The following is a 22,820-nucleotide window of genomic DNA, read 5'->3' as shown; positions in this document are numbered from 1 at the left end:
AGCACTTCACAATGCAGCTCTTTGTGTTCATTCTCTTTGCTTTATTGTCCCATCAGGCAGCTTTCTAATAATATTTCTTCCATTGCTGTTGTGTAAGAGTTCAGTCAAACGTCACAAAACCATATTTAGACTCCAGAAGCCTAAATACAGAAAATATAAATCTATTCTTGGTGTCTTTTTGTCTTTGATTTAAAAAATGAATCATTTTATTCCATATTTGGTCAACTTAATGTCTTAAGTGCCATTTTAAACAACTTTTCCTTACCTTACTCTTAATAATAGTTTTGCTTAAGTTTGAATCATTTGGGTAAAAGTGTGAGACTTGGTGCGCTCCGTGTAATTAATCCTGCATAGCTGTGTTTGCAGTGCAGCACGTGACATCCGAGGAAATGCAGGCATGCCTGGAATCTCCAGGAGCTTGCCCTGCCCTCTGGAAGCTTCACTCACTCCCCTCTCTCGCTCTCGCACACACTTGAACTTACTCATTTCACATTCCTGTTGGTGAAGCCCACACGCAGGCACTATACTTAGACAAACACTGAAGCATGCACGATACGCACACCTAGCTTCAGTTGGATTCTCAAGCCAATCAGGCTTAATTTCAGTCTCCCCTTGTTAAATATTAGTCGCTACTCATTCTAACAGGATTTTAATTAATGTAGCCTATGAACTTCTGGGACTTAAAACACAAATGGGAATACTGAGAAGGAGTGCAGCTGAAAGAATGTAGAGGACACCTCGACAGTGCCTCTCAGTGAACTCCCTGTCTATTCATATTAATATTTTGTCAGGTCTCAGCAAGGTAACTTCAGCTCATTTAGCAGATGCAAGCAAAGGCTTAATGATTTTTGAGTGTAAATTGACAGTGTTTTCAGATAGGAGCTCATCCGATACATTGGCTGGGCTGATATACAGACTGATATCAACTTATTGCAGATGTATTGGTATTGGTGTATATGCTGGCTGAAAAGCAGCACACAGTTGCAGTACAGGAATGCCACAGATGTGTTTTTGGTAGTTAGCAATAGTTTTTCCATATTAATAAGGTTACCTGGCTAAAACTGCAAAATTTCCCACTCAGTCAAATCGCTACACGATCATGATATGCACTGTGTTTTTGGACTTTGTGTCTATAAGCAAATTCGGGTTTCTGGACTCTGTACAGATGTTTCCCATAACAACATTTATAGATCGTGCTTTGGCTGAAATGAGTCTGGAAAATCTCTTTGTGAGTGGGCATTTTTCTGTTTCACTTTCAGTGTTGTAGATTTAGTCTTAAGGCCCTTGCACACCAAGTTCCAGTTTTTTGTCTGCAGTTGTCACACATTTAAAAGTTGATATAACCTAACGTTGTGTCGATCACATTGACACACTGTGATTTCCTACCTTTTATGCAATCGTCAAAAGCTTTTGGAGAGTTGTTAAACCAAAAAGCAGTGACGAAAATGTGACGTAATCTGCAGGGTGCATACATCCATAACCAGAGAGAGGAACAGAACAGGGTGCACAGTATCATTTCATAACTAGCATAGCATACTTTAAACAGGTCAGATAGAAATATTCAGTTGGGTGATGATGATGACAAGTAGGATGTGGACCCCACACAGACAGAGTGAGGCAGTGTGGAGACACAGAGGGAGGACAGCTCAGCCCCTTCAGGTAGCCATGGTGCTTAACGCAAGACACGGAGAGAGTGGTGCCAGCCATGGAGGTAACTCCAATGGTGAGAAGCAATGGTAAGTCATTACATTTTTGTCAGCTTTAGTCAAAATATTTTCCCTTTTCAAAAATAATTTATTAGGCTAACAAAGGTATCGGAAATTGGAAGCAAGGTGAGAGCCAACTGCCCATTAATACTGACTCAATGTTAATGAATTTAAATGTTTAGTTACCATTAGAACTTATGATTTACCACCTTTGAGTGTCTTGAGGTTGGTTGTATTCTTCCCTGAGGTCATCTCTCTGTCTCCTGTTACCACACTGCATTGTGTGAAGCCATCATGTTGCTGTCATTAACTCGCTGTCGGTTTGGGACATCATCACTGGTATTCTGGGAATCTGCACCCATCCCTCAACCAATTCAACCAATGACATTGCTTATAATTTTGATAGACATAGAGATGCACAATGGGGGAAAATCGTGCATTTTGAATGCCGAATAGCCCGCCACTAACATTTTAGTCTTGTCAATAAAAACAAAACAGGTATTTCATCATAGTTTTTATCATCAGAGATCTATTATAGCTCATTAACATCTCATCTTATCATGGATAAAAGGTTATTGACAAATATTATTCATCTGTTTTGTTACTTCATCTTTTTCTTGATTTATTTCCACTATGCAGCTAACAAAAACTAAAATATTTAATTCCATGTAAAGCTTTAATAAAACCAGTCGCATACGAGTTTAAATGTTGTTCAGTGCTGGTGCACAACGCACGCTTAGTTACCAGTGATAGCCTCCTAAATCCATGACCACTGTGTGTATTTTGTTTAAAGCAACTTCTTGTTTACCATAGCACCTTGCCTTCCCTTTGCAGTCTGGTCTGGTAGCACAGGGTTTCAGGCTGCAGGAGAAATGCTGGGACAGGCTGCAGAGTATGTACTGTCACAGGCTGGTCTGTGAACAGTGATTGTGTGTGACATTTACTGCAGCTCAGCAGTCTAACGGCTCCTTTCAGCACAGGAACATGTCAGCCAAGGTCAAGGACGAGTACAGATTGAGCATACATATATGTTTGGTTGGACTCTGTCACTTCACACTTTGTTAGACGAGGAACACGGCATGCTGCTGGCAAAGGTACAAATTGTGCTATCTGTGCTCTCAAGTACAGTGTGATTCTTTTTATGTGCATCATCAGGTTCCCCCTGTCGTTTATTTTTAGATCTGCTATCACAAATCAGATTCATGACGTCGTGCATGTAGAAGAGCAGTGTCTCAGACAGCCGTTGGGGATCAGCATGTGCTTGCCTGTGGGGTTAGGGCTAGTGTTTTGGTTGTTCCTGGCGTTGATCCTCTCTGGAGTCATGTAGGAGGGGTGTGCAGACAACTCTGTAATTATACTGTCTCCATGACATATTAATGGGGTTTGGCTTGTAATCCTAAGTAACATCTTTTTTTTTACTGTATTGTAGACAGAACATGTGCTAAGGTGTTGCCAGTGCTCATAAAGAAAAAAAATCACATGAGAACAGATATAAAGCCAGATTACATCATAGTAACAGCTCACCTGTCTGTGATGATATAGCACAGATGTTCAGATAATGTATTTTATGTTCAGGCAGATAAAGTGCTAAAGCCAGTCGAGCGTCACTAGGGAGGTTTCTGCTTCCTTCTTCCCCTGGCTTCTTCACTGAACAAATGCTGGTCTCCAAGGTGATGGATCTCCCAGGGCCGGTGGTTTGCCTGTGTTGTCAGGGAGAGACACCAGATGGGTTGGGGCTTCCTTGTCACTGCAGAGCTACCGTACCTCCATGTGTGCACAGAGGTCCTGATGTTCTTGCAACACCGCAATTCTAGCCTCTGCCCGAGCCAAATGTGTCATATAGACCTGCTCATCTCAAAGCCACACTTTGTCCTTGGGCTTTGAAAAAGTTGCAGCTGCAGGGCAGAGACAAGTAATAGCAACACCTAAAGTGGAACAGTTATTTTTTCACAGGGGCTGGGATGCTAGATCAGTGAATTACATAGAGGTGACTCTGTGCTGCTCTTGTGGACCTCTTCCTGAACTTTGCTGTAGGCTTATTTCTGATGATTTGCACAAATTAAAAGCTTAGAATTCTAAATATGACATTGTGTAAACACCCCATGTCTTTTTAAAAACAACCTGTATGCTTTAGATTAATTAGGTTAACTTGATTATTTGTCTTCTGTTGTCATTTGGTGGTGTACAGGTAACACATTTCCCCTCTAAATTTGACCCTTTTTTTTTTGCTCCAGGCAAAAGTGACAGATGTTTGTCAGCTCATGTCTATGCAACAGAAGGCTGGTTGTTGATGCCACCTGATCGGGTTGCTTTCATTCCAGGCCCATGATTGAGTCATGAAATTGTATGTAGGACTGTTATCTGGAGGAGCTTCTGTTTAAAATTGGTTGATCAGGATTGACTGTGGAGCGTATTTTGAAGTCAAAATATGATTTTTTTTCAAGGTTTTCTATCTGTGATGGACTTGTTGGACTATGAGAACACAGCCTCCCTCTTTCATTACATCAACTGCCTTCCTCAGAAGATTGGTGTTGCAATATTTGTACATACTGCAGTAAAAACAAGCGAGGGAGTTCAAGTATTTCAGGGTCTTGTTCACGAGTGAGGGTAGGCTGGAGCGTGAGATGGGTCAGTGGTTTGTTGCGGCGTCTGCAGTGATGCAGAGAGCCAAGCTGGAAGGCAAAGCTTTTGATTTACTGGTTCATCGCCATCCCAACTCTCACCTATGGTCACGAGCTCTGGGTGATGACCAAAAGAATGAGGTCGCAGATACAAGCAGCCGAAATGTGTTTCCTCAGAAGGGTGGCTGGGCTCAGCCTTAGAGGTAGGGTAAGGAGCTCAGACATCCGGAGGGAGCTCGGAGTAGAGCCACTGCTCCTTTGCATCGAAAGGGGTCAGTTGAGGTGGTTCGGCCATTTGATAAGGGTGCCTCTTGGGAGCCTCCTGTTGGAGGTGTTCTGGGCACATCCAAGTGGCAGGAGGCCCCGGGGCAGACCCAGAACGCACTGAAGGGATTACATATCTTGTCTGGCCTGGGAACGCCTTGGGGTCCCCCAGGAGGAGCTGGAAAGAGTTGCTGGGGAGAGGGACATCTGAAATACTTTGCTTAGCCTGCTGCCCCTGCAACCTGGCTTCGGATAAGCGGTTGAAAATGGATGGATACGGTAAAATCCCCAGCTGAGATACATATCCTTAATAAGCTATATACATGTCTAAAGGATGCTCCCTAAAACCTGAATAATAATGGCATATTTCACGTCTTAATCGGAAAATGCTGCATTTGGAAAAAGGTCTAGTTCAGAATATCCATACAGAATATGTTGTTTACATGACCCATATTCAAATTGAGAACAATGCCATATTCATATTAGTGCACATGTAAAAGTAGTCCCTGTAGTATCACCTAATTCCACACCAACATTACCTTCTATAATTACAAGTGATTATCAATCCTTGTCATCAGACTCCCCATTCAGTCTGTCAGCCGAGACTTGAAGGAATGCTGTGATAAATGTTCTGTGAATAATGATCGTTGTACACCATGTCAGGACTTGGCAGCATTAAATCTTGGTTGTTTGAAGATTATCTTGCCAGAAACCTCTCAGTTTCAAACTAAAAATGCACTTGGCGGGCTGTCAATTTACCTGCCCAGGTCAACCTAATGTTAACATTGTATGGGGCTACAGTACATCCACACCCAGAGCTGTTCATTTCCATGTCAGTTTTAAACATTCCTGAGGGAGGAATATAAAGACAGAGACCTGTTTCAAGCCCGCTTCAAGAGAGAAAATGCAGAGACCGTTAGTGGAAAATGATAGACACTGAGCCACATGATCCTGTGAGGGAGGCCACAACCTGGACACATACAATGCATCAATTGTACCAAGGCTGCTTATGCACTCACAACACACACTTGCACTTTCAGTCAGTTTTCTAAGGTGTAATACTTGAAAATGTCCCTGTAGTAAAAGATGTCAAGTAGATTCATGCATACCTTCAGCAGAGCCTGTTAAATGATCTCTTTTATATTTAAGCTGAATCAAGCAGCTACAGAGCAACACTGTTCCTCTTACTGCTGCGAGTGTTTTATCATGTAACATGTTGACAGTATGTTAACTAGCCAGCAAATTACTTGTATATACAATGCCTGGGCCATGCAGTGCCAGAGGCCTGGTTGCCATGTTGGTCCCCTGCAGTTCAGTCTCACTGTGGGACAAACTGAGAGCTGGCAGGCATGCAGCACATACCGGATCCAGCCCATCCAGGAAAGAGCCAAACGTCCTCTGTGGACTATAAACAATAGAGCTTCTGGTTTTGTGTCATGTTTGTGGGAACGCAGAAAGAGAATGGGAGAGCATGTGATGAAGTCCGGGAGAGGGGGTGGAGGTGGAGGTGGAGGGGCCGCCTGTACAGTTTCTGATCTCTCTGTTTACTCATTCATTCCTGCTGTGTGAGAGCATAGCTGGAGAATCTCAGGCCATTAGTTCAACTAAACAGTAAAGTCTGAATTGCGGCAGTGTGTGCTGTTACTCACAAAACTTAGGCCCATCCTTTTGTGTTCACTTCAAGGTCATGATTTGCTCAGGGATTTGCAGTTTCTTATTTTGTGTTGTTATATACTGTCCTGCTTTATCTAACCTAGAAGTAGGATGTTGCGAATAACAGTCTATTGATTTTCCAGCTTAAGTGTTCTGATTGTTTCAGTCAGGTGGACGATGGGCTTTATGAAACCTGATACGGAAGCAAACTGCAGGCAGGTGTTGGAGCTCTGAAAAGATCAAGTTCAAGGCTTTCAGCCTGGCTGCTGCTTTGAATTTGCTTTGGATTGCAAATCTGCACTTGGACTCCCTTTCCCTCTCTTTCTGTGTGTTGTTGTTAATCAACTTGTGGACATGGTGTCCCAGGACTGGTGGCGCAAGCTTTCCATCACTGTGACGGTTTTAGTAACCAAAGAGGTGATTAGCCCACCAATATGGCAACAGTGGAGGGATTACTTATCTATTTTTAAAATGCTGACTGAAAATCGCTTTGCTGCACCAAGCAATCACCATTCTTGGTTACAGATAGCATAACCATGAGGAGTGTGACATGCTGCAGTATTTACCATCATTATATACTATATCTGTCTATGGGAAGTAAATATAGTTGATTGCATCTAAAGATTTTCACTGATTAAAAAACAACCTCCACTTTCACATTCATTTCACTTATACTTGGATTTGATAAGGTATGGGTGGCAAATACAACAAAAATTATCCTGTTAACTATTTTCCACAGCCAAAATAGAAGTATAGTAAAAGGTGTGGATTATTCAAATCCTAGCACACGTCCACGTGCCGAGGCGGTACTCTTCAGCCATGTACATTTGTGAGTGGAAGAGCCTCTTAGCCACACAATGTGACACACACCTGTTCTCTCTCCATCTTCATGTGTCAGCCCTGTGGAGTGTGCATCAACAGTCACAAGTGGGATATAGGCTTCCTATTTATTTTACAGTGTGTGTTGACATCGTATATACAGCTGTCAAATAGGAATGTATAACCAGGCTGCACATTTGGATGCACTGAAACATGATAGTATTGAGTTAACTAAACAAAACTCATCTGCATTCCTAGGAGGCAAAGGGGGAAAGGCCCTTGTTGTCACTGTGGTTGTTTATTAACCATGTTGACTTTATAGGGAGATTTTTGGTGCTCGGGGACTTGGTGGAAACTTTATCTGGCTGGACTGTATTTTCAGTGGGTAGTTTGGAGTTGCTTATCATGGCTGCAATTACAAAAACAACAACAAAAACAATAGCATTGCCCACATCAAATTCAGAATATTGTCATATTTGGAATGATATTGAAATGTTAGTATGAATGCAAACATAGTCATTATCATTGTTTCAGCCAGTTTGACCTGAAAACATGGTCCCATCTTTTCCTGAGAAGTCCTTGTTTTCCTCAGTGACAATCTGTCCATGCTTCCCCCATGTTTATCCAGAGCTCTCTCACATACACACAGCCATAAACACACGTACATAAACTGTGTACATACATCCATTAATTGCTCACTGACTCTGTCCTGACTCATCCTCACTGAAGAAAACATGGCAGCACGGTGAAGCACAGGATGTCCAGAGGGCAGAGAGAACAAGAGAGTATTATTTATGTCAGCATATTCATAACTACTAGTTGCCCCAGGTGCTACAAGTGAGTTGGGGATGTAAATTTAAGGCTGTGCCCATACTTGATTATACCCAACATTAGAGTTCATTAGGAGCTTGTAAAATATAAAATGCCTTCTTTTTCTCGGTATGCTTAATTTAAACAAGTTATATGAGCTCAGCTGCTGAAAACACAAAGGAACTGTACTGACAAGGGCAGATTTAATGCTGCCAAAATGTGTTGTTTGTATGGCTAGCTACAGCTTTTATCTCCCCTCAATGTCTTATTATCAGAGCGGAATTTGGCTGACTGTAGTTCAAAACTTCTTATGTGTAGTGGTAGGCTCAGACATCGCTTGGCTTGAGTTTCGGCCGTGTTTGCTCTCTGCTCAGATCAAAGTCACCAGGACAGGTGTAAGTTGATGGGAATTAGCTGGGCTGTCACTCATAGCGGCTTTACCACACCCTTCTCTCTGTGTGGCCCGCTGAGGGACTGGAGCCGGATAAGGGAAGTCACAGCTGAAAGTGCCACTTAAGGGAAACGCAAACACTTGCAGACATACGCTCAATGTTTTACAATGGCACACAAACACAATTACATGGCCAATACAAAGACATATGCACACCCACATGCCTTCTTATGTGCTGCGTAGATTGTGTGCAAGCATCTGTGATAGATGCTGATGTTTTTTTGGATTTGTTGTTCTTTCCTGTTTCTGTCTCACATATACACCTGAGCTACGAGCAGCAGAGAGAGAGTGTGTGTGGGAGACAGTGGGTGAGGGCAGAGGAAGTGGGATGTATGTTTATAGTTGTGGGTAGGTGGATGGTTGCATTGTCAGCCCTGATGCATTTGGGTTTTATGATGAGGCCAATGGGAGCATTGTACTCCACTGCATATGGGCCACAGTGGACCAGACTAAACCACATTAATGACAGTCTGTTGATTTGTTGCATGTTTGATTAATAAATGGCATTATTCATTGGCCAGAGGGAAGAGCAATGAGTCTGTTGAGTTAATTTGTTGGTCAGTGGCTGAAGTCTCTGTCCCCATTAGTGGTGCAGAGTGTCCAGAGCACTGTGGGAATCCATTGTTTACCCTCTATTCTTCATTAATAATCCACCGTCACTCCCTTTCTCTCAGCTCACTCCTCTCCTCTTCGCACACAATCTTCCTTTTCTTCTTCGCGCTGCTCTCCCCACTCACTCTCTCTATCCTTCTTAGTGATTCCTGCCTTTTGTTATCCTTTGCAGCACTCCTCTTTCACGTCTTCATCCCTCCATTTCTACCCCTCTCTCTCTTCTCCGCGGTGCCCTTTCGGACAATGGAGGAATCCCCTAGCTGGGCTGCGGGGAGGGGGGCAGCGAGAGCTGGCCTGTGACTGACAGCCCTGTGTGGGGCTGGCTGCTTGGCCTTTGTCCCTCTGCCAAGGAAAATGGAGGGAACCCAGAGAGGTGGAGCAGCAGAGAGAGCAGTGGGAAGGAGGGAGAGAAAGAGGACCAGTTAGGGGGTCATTCATGTGTAAAAGTTTTGGGAACTTTTTAAAACAGTCGTCTACGGTAAGGGGACGCTTTAGCCAAGCAGCAGAGCAACATCAGCCCATGTTGCTCCATTCACGTTGGCCTTGAAATGAATGAGCATGAAGTCTTGCTGGTGCTTTTAGCTTTGCATAACTGAAGATATTGAGTTTAGTAAGAGGAGGAAGACCAACTCTTAATGCAGGACGACCTTGTGTCTGTGCTCACTCATGTTCTGAGTTTATACCACAACAATAACTGCAGCTATCTATAGAAAAGAGTGTGCAGTAATGAGGCTCGCCATTCCAGTGGCCGACCAAGCTACTCGGTCAACCAAATCCTCTCTGCTTTTTATTTCCCCGGACACTGAAAGAGTCCAGGCCAGCACAAAAGCATGTGCTCTCCCCTCCCCTCTCTTTGAGCCCCTCACTCCAGTAGTGTGCATGCAGTGTGTGTAGTTGTGTGTGCATTGTGAGGGAATTGATATTGGGAAGAGTGGGGACATGCAGACTAGGCCGACGGGGCCGATTTGGCACAAGATTAAGAGGCTTGGGAATGTGTGAATAGGACTTCCACTTATAGAGGAAAGGAAGTGTGTTAGGGTAAAACAGAAAAATGGGGGCATTTGGGAAGAATAGACGCAAGAGGTTTAGTGATGGATATGTAGTTCCACTTCCTCTTTCTAGCAAAGTTGGAGATGTGTGGGTCCATTGATTAAATGCCTCCGTAGGCAAGCTTAGACCTGAATAAGTTTGTTCAGCTCTTTTTGTTTTGTTTCACTAAATGCCAAGACTGTGCAACTTTGCCTCTGCAGAAATTATACAGGTAGTATTTCAAACAATGAACCTGGCCTCAGGTCAGTGAATTAGGGCAAACATGGAGTTGAGTGTCTGGGGTTTCTCCACGGTCTCCTGCACACTAAATGTGCTCTGTAAGAGGAAGGTTGAATTTAGTGTGTGTGTGTGTGTGTGTGTGTGTGTGTGTGTGTGTGTGTGTGTGTGTGTGTGTGTGTGTGTGTGTTCGCAGGGCAGGAGGAGCCTGCTCTGTCTGTAGTCTGATGGCATGATTGGAGGGAAACCGTAAGCTAAATGGAGTCACTTGACTAGAACACTGCAGCCTCTGTGAGCACCAGGCTTCGGCTCGCTGCACCTACAGTGGGACTTTACGAAAACAGAGAACATACAGTTTACTCACATGTGTCATAAACATACACACTTTGCTTTTCAGATATCTGTAGCCACATTTTAATTAGTTTCTCTGGAGTGATGTGAGGTCTGCAAACATTAACAAACACATAAACACACTCATAAACACTTAAACGCCCACCGCTGCTAATTCATGACAGATATGCACGTTAACATACTGCTCTTTCCCCTCTGACACACACACACACACACACTGAGTCCTACTCCTGTAGCCAGAGTTCCTGGCAACCTTAACCAAAGTAAAACTAAGACTCTGTAAACAGTGGTGCGTGTTGACTTTAAGACCTACAGCACAGGATCCTGTCTCCTCTGACCTAAGGATGCCTGCAAAATGCACAAGCTTGCATGCACACACATACAAACACACATCCTGAGGCGCATTAACACTGTCTGAGTGGAATGTAAGCTACGCAGGGTGATGCAGATAAGACAAAGCAGAGCGTTTTACGATGCTGCGCACACACTCACTGAAGTGCAACGTGTCTTTTCAAGTTGCCACGCTGTGTCTTTCATCACACACACACACACACACACACACACACCGCTCTCACACAGGCTGCTCATGGGTGAAGACGCTTCATTCACTGTATAATAATGGGGGATATCTCAAATAAGTACCCACACCGCAGAACTCATTTCACACTGGCTTGAGTCGGTCACATTGTGGATGTTACGCAGACCCAATCCTCCCCTGTGTGAAACCTTATCGTAGTCAAACACAATCTGTGCAGCTGTGTCAGTTCTCATAGCTGTCTTAACCACCATTAATGTAATTTACCCGCTGCTTTTTTCTCTGTGATTCAAAGCCGTTTAAGGTGGAACTTTATATTCAACTCATCATGTACAGTTTGATGTTTAAGATACTAAAGTTTCCTTTAAAAGGGACAAACTTGCCAACCACAGACATCCTGCTCAACTTATCAACATTTATTAAGTAACTGGTTTTGATTTCCAGTTTCTAGTATTGATGCTTGCTTTTCTCTGATTGTTTTAGTTATCAACAGAAAATATTTGCTCTTAAGTCTGAGCATTGTGGCCCAAAAACTTTGGAATTGATTATCCTCCTTCTTTAGACATGAGCAAAACTGGTAAATAGTATTTTGATGGTAGTTTGCAAATGTGCTGTGTTACACTTGAAGTGCGCTAGAGACCCCACACTGCCCTCTGCTGACATGGCTATCATTTATCTCCCTCCCCTCTCACACCTCTCTGTTGCACTGTACTTTATCCTCCTGTTCACAGCTTCACCCCCTTCCTTAAGCAAACAACTCTCACAAGGCACTCAGTAAAACATCCCTGTTGCAAAGCTGTAAAGGAAATGTAGCACACTGGTCCTAACCAAGTGCCGCCTCGCTCTATAAATGGTTGCGCACACACAAGCATGGTCCTGTAAAAACTGCCTGAGTCACTGGGCAGACTGTTGTGGCTCTCTAATACAATGAAGAGACGGTGGCAGTACACTAAATCCCACTGAACCCGCTTGTTATTCCAGTTGACCCATTGACCCATGTAGCACTGCTGGTTCACTTTTGTTAATGTGAAAGTCCATCAGTCAGTGGGAAACGATAGATCCAGCTTTCATTCATGGAATTAGAAGTTACTGACTGTTCTGAAAGTAATTGGATGCGTCAAGGAACAGATTTATTACATGTATGTCAAATGTCAGAATTTAATGGAAGTTATTTAGCATCTTACAGTTTCTCTGAAAGATGCTAAAGAGATAAACATATTAATCAAATCTTGGTTTTATTTATTTGATGCTGGAGTAAAGCTGGTTTGAGAACTGGGTACAGCGAGCCTGTCGGCAAGCGGCCACTCAGGAGTGAATGGCCATCTTTGTGAGTGTTCATAATTACTTGTTCTCAGACATGATTGCATTACTGTCTAGTTTCCCCCTCATTACTGTTTGAGCTCTGGACGGTATCAAGAGAGGGCAGGAATGCACTGATGCAAAAGCTTTTAATAGGTGATTGGTTTAGCCTGAATGGAAGAATTGGTGATTGTCTATTAGCAGTAATATGGCTCATCATACTTTGGTATGAAAGTGCTGCCTCACAGGGGAAGTTAAAGGTATGCTGACTATGCAGGGATTGTTGGCTATTGTTTGTAAACAGTAATGCCAGCAAAAGTGAAAGCCAACCCCAGCTTTGTCTGCTTGGTGATTCACCTGATTATATTTGTGGCATTTTTTGATGCTGTGTACGTGAATTTCGTAGCTTTCTGTTGGATGCATGCTGCAAATGGTCTGGCACCTGGTCACTACCTTTTTACAAAGTCTCAACCTTACCTCTGCCTTGTGCCAAGGAAGGTCCCAAACATAGCAAAATCCCAGCGCTTTTTATATGAAGTGCTGCATTTGGGTGTTGTTTCTATGACAACAAAATCTTAATATTAATGTTAGCTAGGTAGATCCTGCATATTGTACACATATTGACTAGCCTGAAGCCTTTTATGAGCATTTGTGGAGGGTTAGCAAAGTTTTTTGAAGTGTATTCTTGTATCTCGACACACCCTTTCCCTGAGAGGCTTTCCGTCTCTGAGTGTCACCTGTTCTGCCAGCCAGGTTGCCTCCCCTCCTGGGGGCCCGTTCCGTATGGGCTTGGCCCGGTCACATGGTCGCCCTCAGCTCCTGTTTCCTGTTCCTGTCATCTGATACCTGTCACCTGCTACTCAGCGAGCCAACACCCTCTTTGTCTCTCCCTGGCTCCGTCCTTTCCTGTATTTATGTCCTCCCTCCTCTTCCCTGTTTCACTCTCCATCAGGTGGGGATGGTAGTGTGAGCTTCCAGTCAAGTGTAGGGAAATTTTGATAATTGGGAAAGTACTGGCAAGCTCTGTCTTGCACTTCGAGCAAACCCTAAACAGTTTCTGGGAAAAAACATTGCTGCTGTAGCCACCACACTCCCCATTCACAATACAATACAACACAATACACACAGCTAGTTAAGAGCAGGAAATGTCTGTCATTGAGGAACAGAGTGGAGCTGAGCTGCAGCATTCTTCTCTTTGTCAACATGATTGTAGAGCTGTCTCCCTGCATATTGTATGGGGTGTGTGCACATGTGTGTTTTTGACAGTACATATCAAAGAATGTTTTGTGTTATGATTTACTAAATGTTAATGCAACAGTTTGGAGACACAAGTGTAACAGTGCTACATTTTAAAAACCTGTGACAAAGGAGGATTTCAGTAACAGTCTGGATTTTTCAATTTAGTATATTATTCTGTGGTAATTGACACACAACGGTTGCCTTGCTGAAAGCCTGGGGTTTAATTTGAATTAAGGTTTAGGCTCCAAGATTGCAGATGTCTGAGCACCCTGTGTTCAGAAAGCATCCTTGAATAATGAGTTTATACAAATTCCTACCCCAGAAAGCCCAAGTCGGCAACTTTCTCAAGAGTCTTCCTCCCTCTCAGCGTTAGAGGAGTCGACTGGCTTTTGACAGGGCAGACAGTGGCTCCTCTGTGGGCTGCAGAACCCTGGACTGATTTAGGGGTTAATCACTGCATAGTTTTGGCCTGTTCCTCTTGCTGTTCCCCGCCAGCCTGTCTTGTCTGTCCATCTTAACAGCAGATGACACACAGACACACACAGACACACACACACACACACACACACACACACACACACACAGACAGCGCGGCTGGCGGAGGAATGTTTCTGAACGCTTTCCCATCCAACAACCGGGTTCTTGTGAAAGCACTTGGCATGGCCACAGCTGCAGCACTCTCCTCAGCTCTCCTATCGAAAGCCACTTTGTTTGGTTGGCGTTGCCTTGGTGAGGAGGAGTTTTTGGGAATATGACGATGGAATGTTTTTTTAAAAACCGGTCCTGGAAATGGCCCTCATCTGAATATACAGGATGTTTTGTGTGTGCAGTTTACAGTTCTGGTTAAGACGGACAAAAATAATGTACGCAAGTTTTAAAACGCGAATAACAGTATTCTTATCATGTCGTATTTTAGGGCTGCAGCAAACGATTATTTTCTTGATTAACCTATTTAATTGTTTGGTCTATAAAATATCAAATCTCAGAGTTTACCCTGCAATCAGGGAATTTTATTTTTTTCTATTAAAATTTCTCATATTGATTATCAAAACAGCGTGCAGTAACACTTGCCTCTTGGTCAGTTCTTAATTGTTATTTATCAAAAATAAAAATTGGTCAAAAAATGGTCATTAATGCTGAAATTATTAACTGATTCATTGATTAGTCGATTGACAGAAAAATAGATGGCATATTTTTACAGTTGATTTATCAATTTTCAAGCAAAAATATCAAATATTCTGAGGCCTGAGCTTCGCAAATGTGCTGCTTTTGTCTTGTTTTACAGTGTAGTGTATGAAATACTTTCAGGTTTGGATGGTTGGTCCGCAAAAAAGTAATTTGTGTATATATATATATATATATATATATATATATATATATATATATATATATATATATAATGCATATTTCCCGACATTTTACAGACCAGACATTATGTCATAAAAATAATCTGCAGATAATTGATAAGATAATTGTTAGTGGCAGCCCTACCAATTAAGCATTTGTGGTGTCTACCACTTGTGTATAGGGTTTTATAGATTTGATAGTAATATCTCTCAGTTTTATGTTCTGTTTTGATTGATATATTACCGTTTTTCTCCACAGCCTTTTTTCAGACTACTGAACTTACGGAAGCTCGGCCTGAGTGACAATGAGATCCAGAGACTTCCTCCTGAGGTGGCCAACTTCATGCAGCTGGTGGAACTGGACATCTCCAGAAATGGTACACAAATACATACTCAAGTTCACTGTGCACTCATGTCAGTTGCTCTACAATCCCTGCCCTTTAAGACCACCCATTAACACACAATTACTTTAATGATGCGTTTAAAATAACCTTCCGCTCTTGTCTAGACCACCCCCACAGGGTTTTTCCTGGCTCAAAATGAGGCAGAGGTGGTACCATCCCGATCATGTGCACACATGTGCATGTGTACTGTGCCTTACACTGGCTCAAGCAAAAACTTTTTTTTACAAGCAATGTATTTAGAAATTCTAATCATTATAATAGTAACTAAAATGACCTTTATTAATGAATTGTAGATGAATTGATAAGTAGCAAAATATATATAAAATGTCCAACAAATATTAATAAATTCTCAGAAAAAATATTCATAAAATGTCAGAAATATTATTGATAAAGTAACTGAAAAATATTGATAAAATGTCCGAAAATATAAATAAAATTACTGAAATGTCCAAAAAACATATTCATAAAATGTCAGACAAATATTTATCAAATGTCTGAAAAATTATTCATAAAATGTCCAGTTGTGGTTAGGTGATGTTTGAGACTTAGAGTATGACCACAAATACTGATAAACTAAATATCTTATAAACAATTTGGTGCTGCTGGCAAAATATTATTTACACAAATACAGATCTTTTGAGGAACTCAGAAATTAGATTTTAAAAAATAATTTCATTTTAAATAATTCCCTCGCACACTCTTTTACAAGACACTTTTATAAGACAGACTATCCTGTTTCTTTTATATAATTTATTTGGATTTTTCTCCCTCCTACTTTAAATGAAATTCTCATATAGTTATGTGGCAGTCATATTCTCACGTATTGTAGTGAACTGATATCTTGATTTACATTTGTCTGTTTGAACTTTTGTACTGAAAGTGGGACAAAGTTGATAAATGAAGACCTACTTTGTTTCCTTACAAGTCACCGGTGTAAACATGTCGTAGTTGCTGAACAAGAAAACGTTCAGGCACACATGCTTAGTTGCATGGAGCAGTGTTCACAAGTGCAGACTGCAGTTTGCAACTGTATTTATCAACACCACCTAGCAATATCAAATGAGGCTACACATCACACAACAGGGAAAAGGACTCTTGTTGGATTTTTTATTTTTTTATTTTTTTTGCTGTAGTGGCACTTACCAGCAGAAACACTGGCACACCGGGCTGTCCTAATTCTGGTCTAGCCAAAAACAGACGGCTCTTTTCTTCCTCTTTCGCAATTTTGGCAGCGCCTCTCCCGGTGCACTGTGCTGATTACGATACAGTGCTGCCACACTGGAATAATGCAGCAGTTGCATTTACAAATGACAGAAATTAACCAAGTGCAACACTTGAAGAAAAATGTAATTTCCATGAAGACACCTGTCACAGTTTTGTCAAGAGCTGGAGGAGGCAAGAAATTTGACAGATGCAGTGGCCTCATAATGCTCTATTCCCTGCCCTCAAAAATACAAAACAAAAAGGGGGTAAACTAGTATCTACCATGTGGTGTTAAGCAACACGAGCAAAGCCAAATCAGTTAGAGAATCAACACACTAGCAGCAACAGCTATTAGATGAATATTAGCTGGCTGGCCTTGCCAGATTATCCAGTTTACCCCTGGGCACAACAGACATACTCATACATGAATCACCATGCCCTCAAAATATTTCTGTAAGACAAGCAAAGAAGGAAACTCAACACCATAATGCTGTCAGAAATAATATTACGTACACATTACTGAGAGGTGAATCTCCTTTCATTTGGGGCTGTAACACACACACACACACACACACACACACAAATATCTTGCCCTCTGTGTCCTTGCATGCTGCACACAAATACACTGATACTCAGTGGCAGGAAGGGCCTATATGGTAGATGTGAGACATCTGCTCTGCCTCACACTGCATCAAGTGCTGTGGGAGCAGTGTGCAGTGGCCTGTAAGGGCCTTTCCCATCTGTCTGCCTGTATGCTCGCCTGCTCCTGCTGCAGGACGACGCTGAGCCAGATAAGCGTCATAGGCTGCTTGGCTCAGTAGGGATTTCTTAACCTGCACCTGCAGGATCCTGTTGTAAATGTTCTTTGGTGGTCAGGCCTATAGGTCAGGTTTCACCTTGTGCCTTCTATATGTGTATGTATAGTCCAGTTCTTAATATGGGGGTAAGATGTAGTGTTTCCGAACTTTAGCCCAGTGCAAGCTTTGAATAAATGATCTGTCATACACCAATGTAAATCATTATTTTCATGCTACAACCAGTGTGTTTTTTTTTCTTTTTTCTCATTTCTTATTGTCACTTAAATCTCCATCTATTGTGCCTGTGTCAGAATTAGTCAAACAGCTCTGTGGTCAGAGACCTTAACACCATACTGCTGTAAACTTTTACATATTTATATGTTTTATCAATCTCTTACAAATTGGTTTCCCTCCTTTTCTCTTCTTATTTGACCTTCCTTTAATTTCTACGTTTTACCATACATGGTACACCAACCTATAAAAAACTAAAGTAACAGACTGCTCTCTAGATTTTATGTGATCGGAGGAAAATGAAGATGTATTAGTGAACTTTCACTGTGTCCTCCCTATTTCAACTTTCATCTCTTTCTGTCTCATTTTTCCCTTCTTTTCTCGCACTTTCCTGCTCCTGGCCATCTGGTTGCGATTATAAGGAACTTAAAATGATTCGCTTCATAGAATATGCCCCCCCTTTGCTTTACATCTGTGTATCCATGGTGCTGATGCCTGTCTCTCCCCCCCTTCACCTCCTCTTTTCTCCTGCAGACATTCCTGAGATCCCCGAGAGCATTAAGTTTTGCAGGGCCTTGGAGATCGCAGACTTCAGTGGAAACCCCCTGTCCAGGTAAGTGAGTGGGAACTGCCGGTTACTCTATTCATCATCACTGTGAGAAAATATGATGTTTGCCCAGATGCAACAAGGGGAGAGAAGCGGAGCTGCTTTGAAAAATGAAACAAAGCATGAGAAGTGTCATTTGTTTGCTCTAATAACTTTGGTTTCCTGTTGTAAATGTGCAATGAATTGTATTGTGTGTTTGAATGTAGAGTCTGCTAAGAAATAATTATGCACAGAGCATGAGCAAATGGCCGGAGGTGATCATGCTTTGTGTGACAGCGTGCTTTCCAACCAAACGGTTCTGTATGAAATACAAGTGTACATTAACCTAACCTGGATTCTAGTAAATCCAGTCACTGTTGCACCGCCCTCTGATTGCATTTTTTGATGCATCTTATGTAACACATAACGTCCTACTATAGCAAAACAATTGGATGACTGGCTAAAGCTTTGATGCTGAATACTTTAACAGGTGGGCACATGGAAAGGGTTAATAGCTCTGTGTGTGAGTCAAGTGATCCCATGCATTGTACAATAAAACCCTATAAGCGTCTCTTCTCCACTGTTTCCCCTCCTGTCTTTCTGCTTCAGATTGCCGGATGGTTTCACTCAACTCCGAGCACTGGCTCACTTGGCGCTCAACGACGTGTCATTGCAGACGTTGCCCAACGACATTGGAAAGTATGTACATGTGCACAATGGCTTAAAGTGGATATTTTGATAGTTAAAGAAACTGTTGTCATGTCCTTATAAGTGATTGAAAATTTCAGATTTTAATTATGGTACAGAACTTTCACTGCTTGAAAAACCTTAATCATATTGACTTACAACTCTCTTTAAAATAGTTAATACATCCAACAATTTGAAAGCTCTCTCACTATTTTCTAATGTAAGCAGGGCTAAAGAATAAGGATTGCCTGACTGCCTGTGGCGAATATAATGCCTCAAAGGGCGAGTAATCTAGCAGCTCACTTACCCGATCTGGCAAGTGAAGAATCAAACACATTCTTTTTGTCTGGGAGCTGATAATAAAAGTAGCAAAGGAGTGAGCTATCTCTCGCTTCCTTTTCATCGTCATTGGCAGTTGCACATGTGCAGAGCCGATAGGGTACTCACAAGGAAATGGCATTAGCAAAGTTCATGAACTGAAGTGCAGATGGGCATTTAAATTATCTTGAAAAACAGGACTTTATTTCGGTGCAGGGCATAATTTTTATTATTACTGTGACTGTTATTAGTTTTTTTTTTTAATTGTTTAGTTTTGTTTTCAATTCACTTTAGTTTCAGTTCATTTCCAGACTGTGTTTGCTTTTTTTCATTTAAGTTTTTATTGTTTAAAATGTTTTGTTTTAGTTTAGTTTTGATTAGTTTCAGTTTCATGATTAGTTTTAGTCTTTTTTATTTATTATAATAATAGGGGGTTCCGTCAGGAGCAAGATAGTTCAGAATATGTGTTACAATACAAAGACAGCACCATCTGATGGCAGTTGATTTACAGTCATACTCAAGTCTCCATAAACAGATGCCAGATTCCTCCTTGTGCTTGTTGTGTTGAAGATTTGACCAAATTGACAAACTATTGACATTTCCTGTATATTATCTTATGAGTTAGTTTTGTAAATACACAATATTGTTTTAGTCAGTTTTCATTTTATCCTAAAGTCTAGTTTTTATTTTTTATTTCAGTTGACTAAAATGTTTTGTCACACATAGTTTTTACTTTGTTTTTATTTTTTTTTTTAGTTTCAATAAATGATAATAACCTTGGTTGGGTGGTGTTAAAGGATGTTTATTTGATAACTGTTTGATAAACTGTAAAATCTCTGTAATCAAGCCATCAAACTGATCCATGTTTCCAGACTGAAGGCCTCCGACTCAGTTAGATCTTGATACATGAGGAGGCTGAGCAGGTTTTCAGGGAGTGTAATTCTGTTGCCCAGTGGACTGTGAGGCAGCCAGTCTCTGGGCTCTTGGCCACTGCTGTGCTCAGACAGATGGAGGAGCCCCTCACCATGCCAGGCAGCCCGGTTGAACAGACCTGCCATCTGACTAACCAACCTGCCTCTCCTCTCCCCCTCTCTTACTCCACCATTCTTTCCTCTTGCCACATGCCAACTCCTGCCCCTCTTTCTCTTTCACTTGCCTCCTTTTCACTGCCACTCCTCCTCCTATAGCCTGGCCAACCTGGTGACACTGGAGCTCAGGGAGAACCTGCTGAAGTCTCTACCTACGTAAGTCATCTCCCTCCAGTGGACATACGCAAGGCTCTGTCTCTTATAAAATTTCCCACCATTTCCACTGAGCACAATAAGCGCCTGTTGACAGTACAGTGATCACACAATGAATGAGGAATTGTCACAGCTGTTTCTCCTTTATCACTGTTACTATCCTTTATTTTTATAAATCAGCATTAGACTCATCTTGTGCTTTAGGTAGAAGCTCTCTCATTTACAAATGTAACAGTTTTAGGAGAGATTTATAGCAGAGTGAATGAACATGACAGAAACTACAGGTTAACTGTCGTGACAACAGTTTAGAAACATTCTTTGCGTATGTTAGTACATGCCAAATAATGGTATGTTGTTATAGTTTGCAAAGTTCTGCTCTTTGTTCTTTCAGGGCACATGCTTGTGTGACTTACTGTGTGTGCTATTTTGTGTGTGTATTCAGGTCGCTGTCTTTCCTGGTGAAACTGGAACAGCTGGACCTGGGCAGCAATGAACTGGAAGTTTTGGTAAGTCACCAACTCATCCCCTTTAACCATTCAGTATATTACACAATAGATAATTCACTGTTGAGTACCCAAACAGCACACTCAGTTGTGCCTTGAAATAATCTATTTTTAGGTTTGCACTGTGGGTGCGCGCACACACACACACACACACACACACACACACACACACACAGTGTGACACATATCACAAATATCCATCTCACATTCCCACATAATTATGATCTGAACCACATGTTTACTTCACCAAACATGGCAGAACCTGTCTGCTAGACCTGAGGTCCTGCATGTCCTATACCACACAGTGAGCGCTGCTTAGAGCTTGGGAACGCCTACCATGTCTCATGGGATGGTAAACAAATTCTCATGACCTGAAAAGGGCGGGGGCTGAGCAAATACCTGACATCATGATGTAACCCTGCCTGGCATAAGCCACTGCATAACATACATTCTCCTTAATTTCACTCATCACTTTAATTTGACGTCATTTTGAGACTTTAGCCCTGTGAGCAAAACAAATACTGAAAAAATTTTGAAGCTTCAACAAAAGTGTAAGGAATCCCAGATCCCAATGAGAGGAACTCTGTTTAAAGATCATGTTTCTTCAATTTATTTACCTGTTACACTAATACAAAGATTGAAAATCAGATCAGATCAGATCAATTTAGATTACAATTTAAGTCAAACTGAACATTTCACTCTTGTAGAAGTCATACTAATAAAAACTGTGAATGAAAGGCTAAGCTGCTCTACCGCATACTCACATCAAAATGTTGACGTGAATAAACGATGCCTTTAATCATCCACTTCATGTACAGTGTGCGTGTCCACTTAGGACACGTGATTTCTGTTTGCTGTGGTCTCACCCCCTCTGACCATTTTCAAATGGAGCAGATTCACTTACTGTTGCGTGTGTTGATTAGAGCATACAGTCTCTTGCTTTGCACTTCAAACATGAACAAAAATAGTTCAACTGCCCTAATGTTCTCCCTCCTCTCCTTCTCTCTGCTTCGTCCCTACTTAGCCGGACACCCTCGGTGCTCTCCCCAATCTAAGGGAGCTATGGCTGGACCGTAACCAGTTGTCCTCATTACCACCAGTAAGTGCAGTTTAATTTGCTTTTTTTAAAAGCTGTCCTGTTTCAACAACGTTATGTTTTTTATTTTGAAATATTTATAAAACTATATTACGCATATGCAGAACTAACTCCCACTAGCAGATTTCTTCCCTTGTTTGTGCTGTGAAGGTAATGGTTGTATTGTGCCTCTGCGGCTCACTGAAAGTGGTATTTATTGTGTTTGTGAAGGAGCTTGGGAACCTCCGGAGACTGGTGTGTCTGGATGTGTCAGAGAATCGTCTGGAGGAGCTCCCCTCAGAGCTCAACGGCCTCCTGGCTCTCACTGACCTGCTGCTCACACAGAACCTGCTGGAGGTCATGCCAGACAGCATAGGTGAGAAAACACAAGAAGGGCAGAAAGGAACATGAGCCATTTTACACAAAGATCCTGCAATACTGCGGCAGTGAAGTTCCTTCGTTTTGCCGGCGTGACGTGTAACACAACAGCAATGGTCTCTAGTGTGACATACATAAGTATCAGAATTTCTGCACAATAACATGGCAATAACAATTATTTGCCGTCCCTGTTATATAGCGTTTGATGACATCCTCTGCTTGGAGCACAAGGAGCTTGTGGGTCTCATTGTCTCCTCAGGGTGCAGACATTTTGGGCTGCTGTACCTCGTCTTTGAGTTAGCTCCTAACTGTTTCTAGCTGCTTTTTAAATCTCCCAGTGGTGGGTCGCACATATAATATGTCATCAGACATCACACCCTCCTCTCCTGCCAGTCCACACTTTTTTCAGCGACGATGATTTGGCT

At 42.0% G+C, this 22,820-nt stretch overlaps 1 protein-coding gene across 31 annotated transcripts in view; it reads left to right on the top strand.

Annotated features, from left to right (window-relative positions):
* Positions 1-22,820, top strand: part of scrib (scribble planar cell polarity protein) — an 81,221-nt gene that overhangs the window by 14,100 nt on the left and 44,301 nt on the right. For all 31 annotated transcript variants that reach the window (XM_033638457.2, XM_078162493.1, XM_078162491.1 and 28 more), the window contains exons 2-8: positions 15,232-15,349; positions 18,142-18,220; positions 18,803-18,892; positions 20,386-20,442; positions 20,882-20,945; positions 21,967-22,041; positions 22,249-22,393. In XM_033638457.2, the coding sequence (XP_033494348.1) occupies positions 15,232-15,349; positions 18,142-18,220; positions 18,803-18,892; positions 20,386-20,442; positions 20,882-20,945; positions 21,967-22,041; positions 22,249-22,393 (628 nt within the window). The remainder of the gene's footprint in view (positions 1-15,231; positions 15,350-18,141; positions 18,221-18,802; positions 18,893-20,385; positions 20,443-20,881; positions 20,946-21,966; positions 22,042-22,248; positions 22,394-22,820) is intronic.

This window comes from Epinephelus lanceolatus, chromosome 20, assembly GCF_041903045.1.
Source record: "Epinephelus lanceolatus isolate andai-2023 chromosome 20, ASM4190304v1, whole genome shotgun sequence".
Classification (NCBI taxonomy): Eukaryota; Metazoa; Chordata; class Actinopteri; order Perciformes; family Serranidae; genus Epinephelus; species Epinephelus lanceolatus.
The sequence above is the reverse complement of the archived record's forward strand: the minus strand, read 5'-3'. Positions and strand labels throughout refer to the sequence as shown.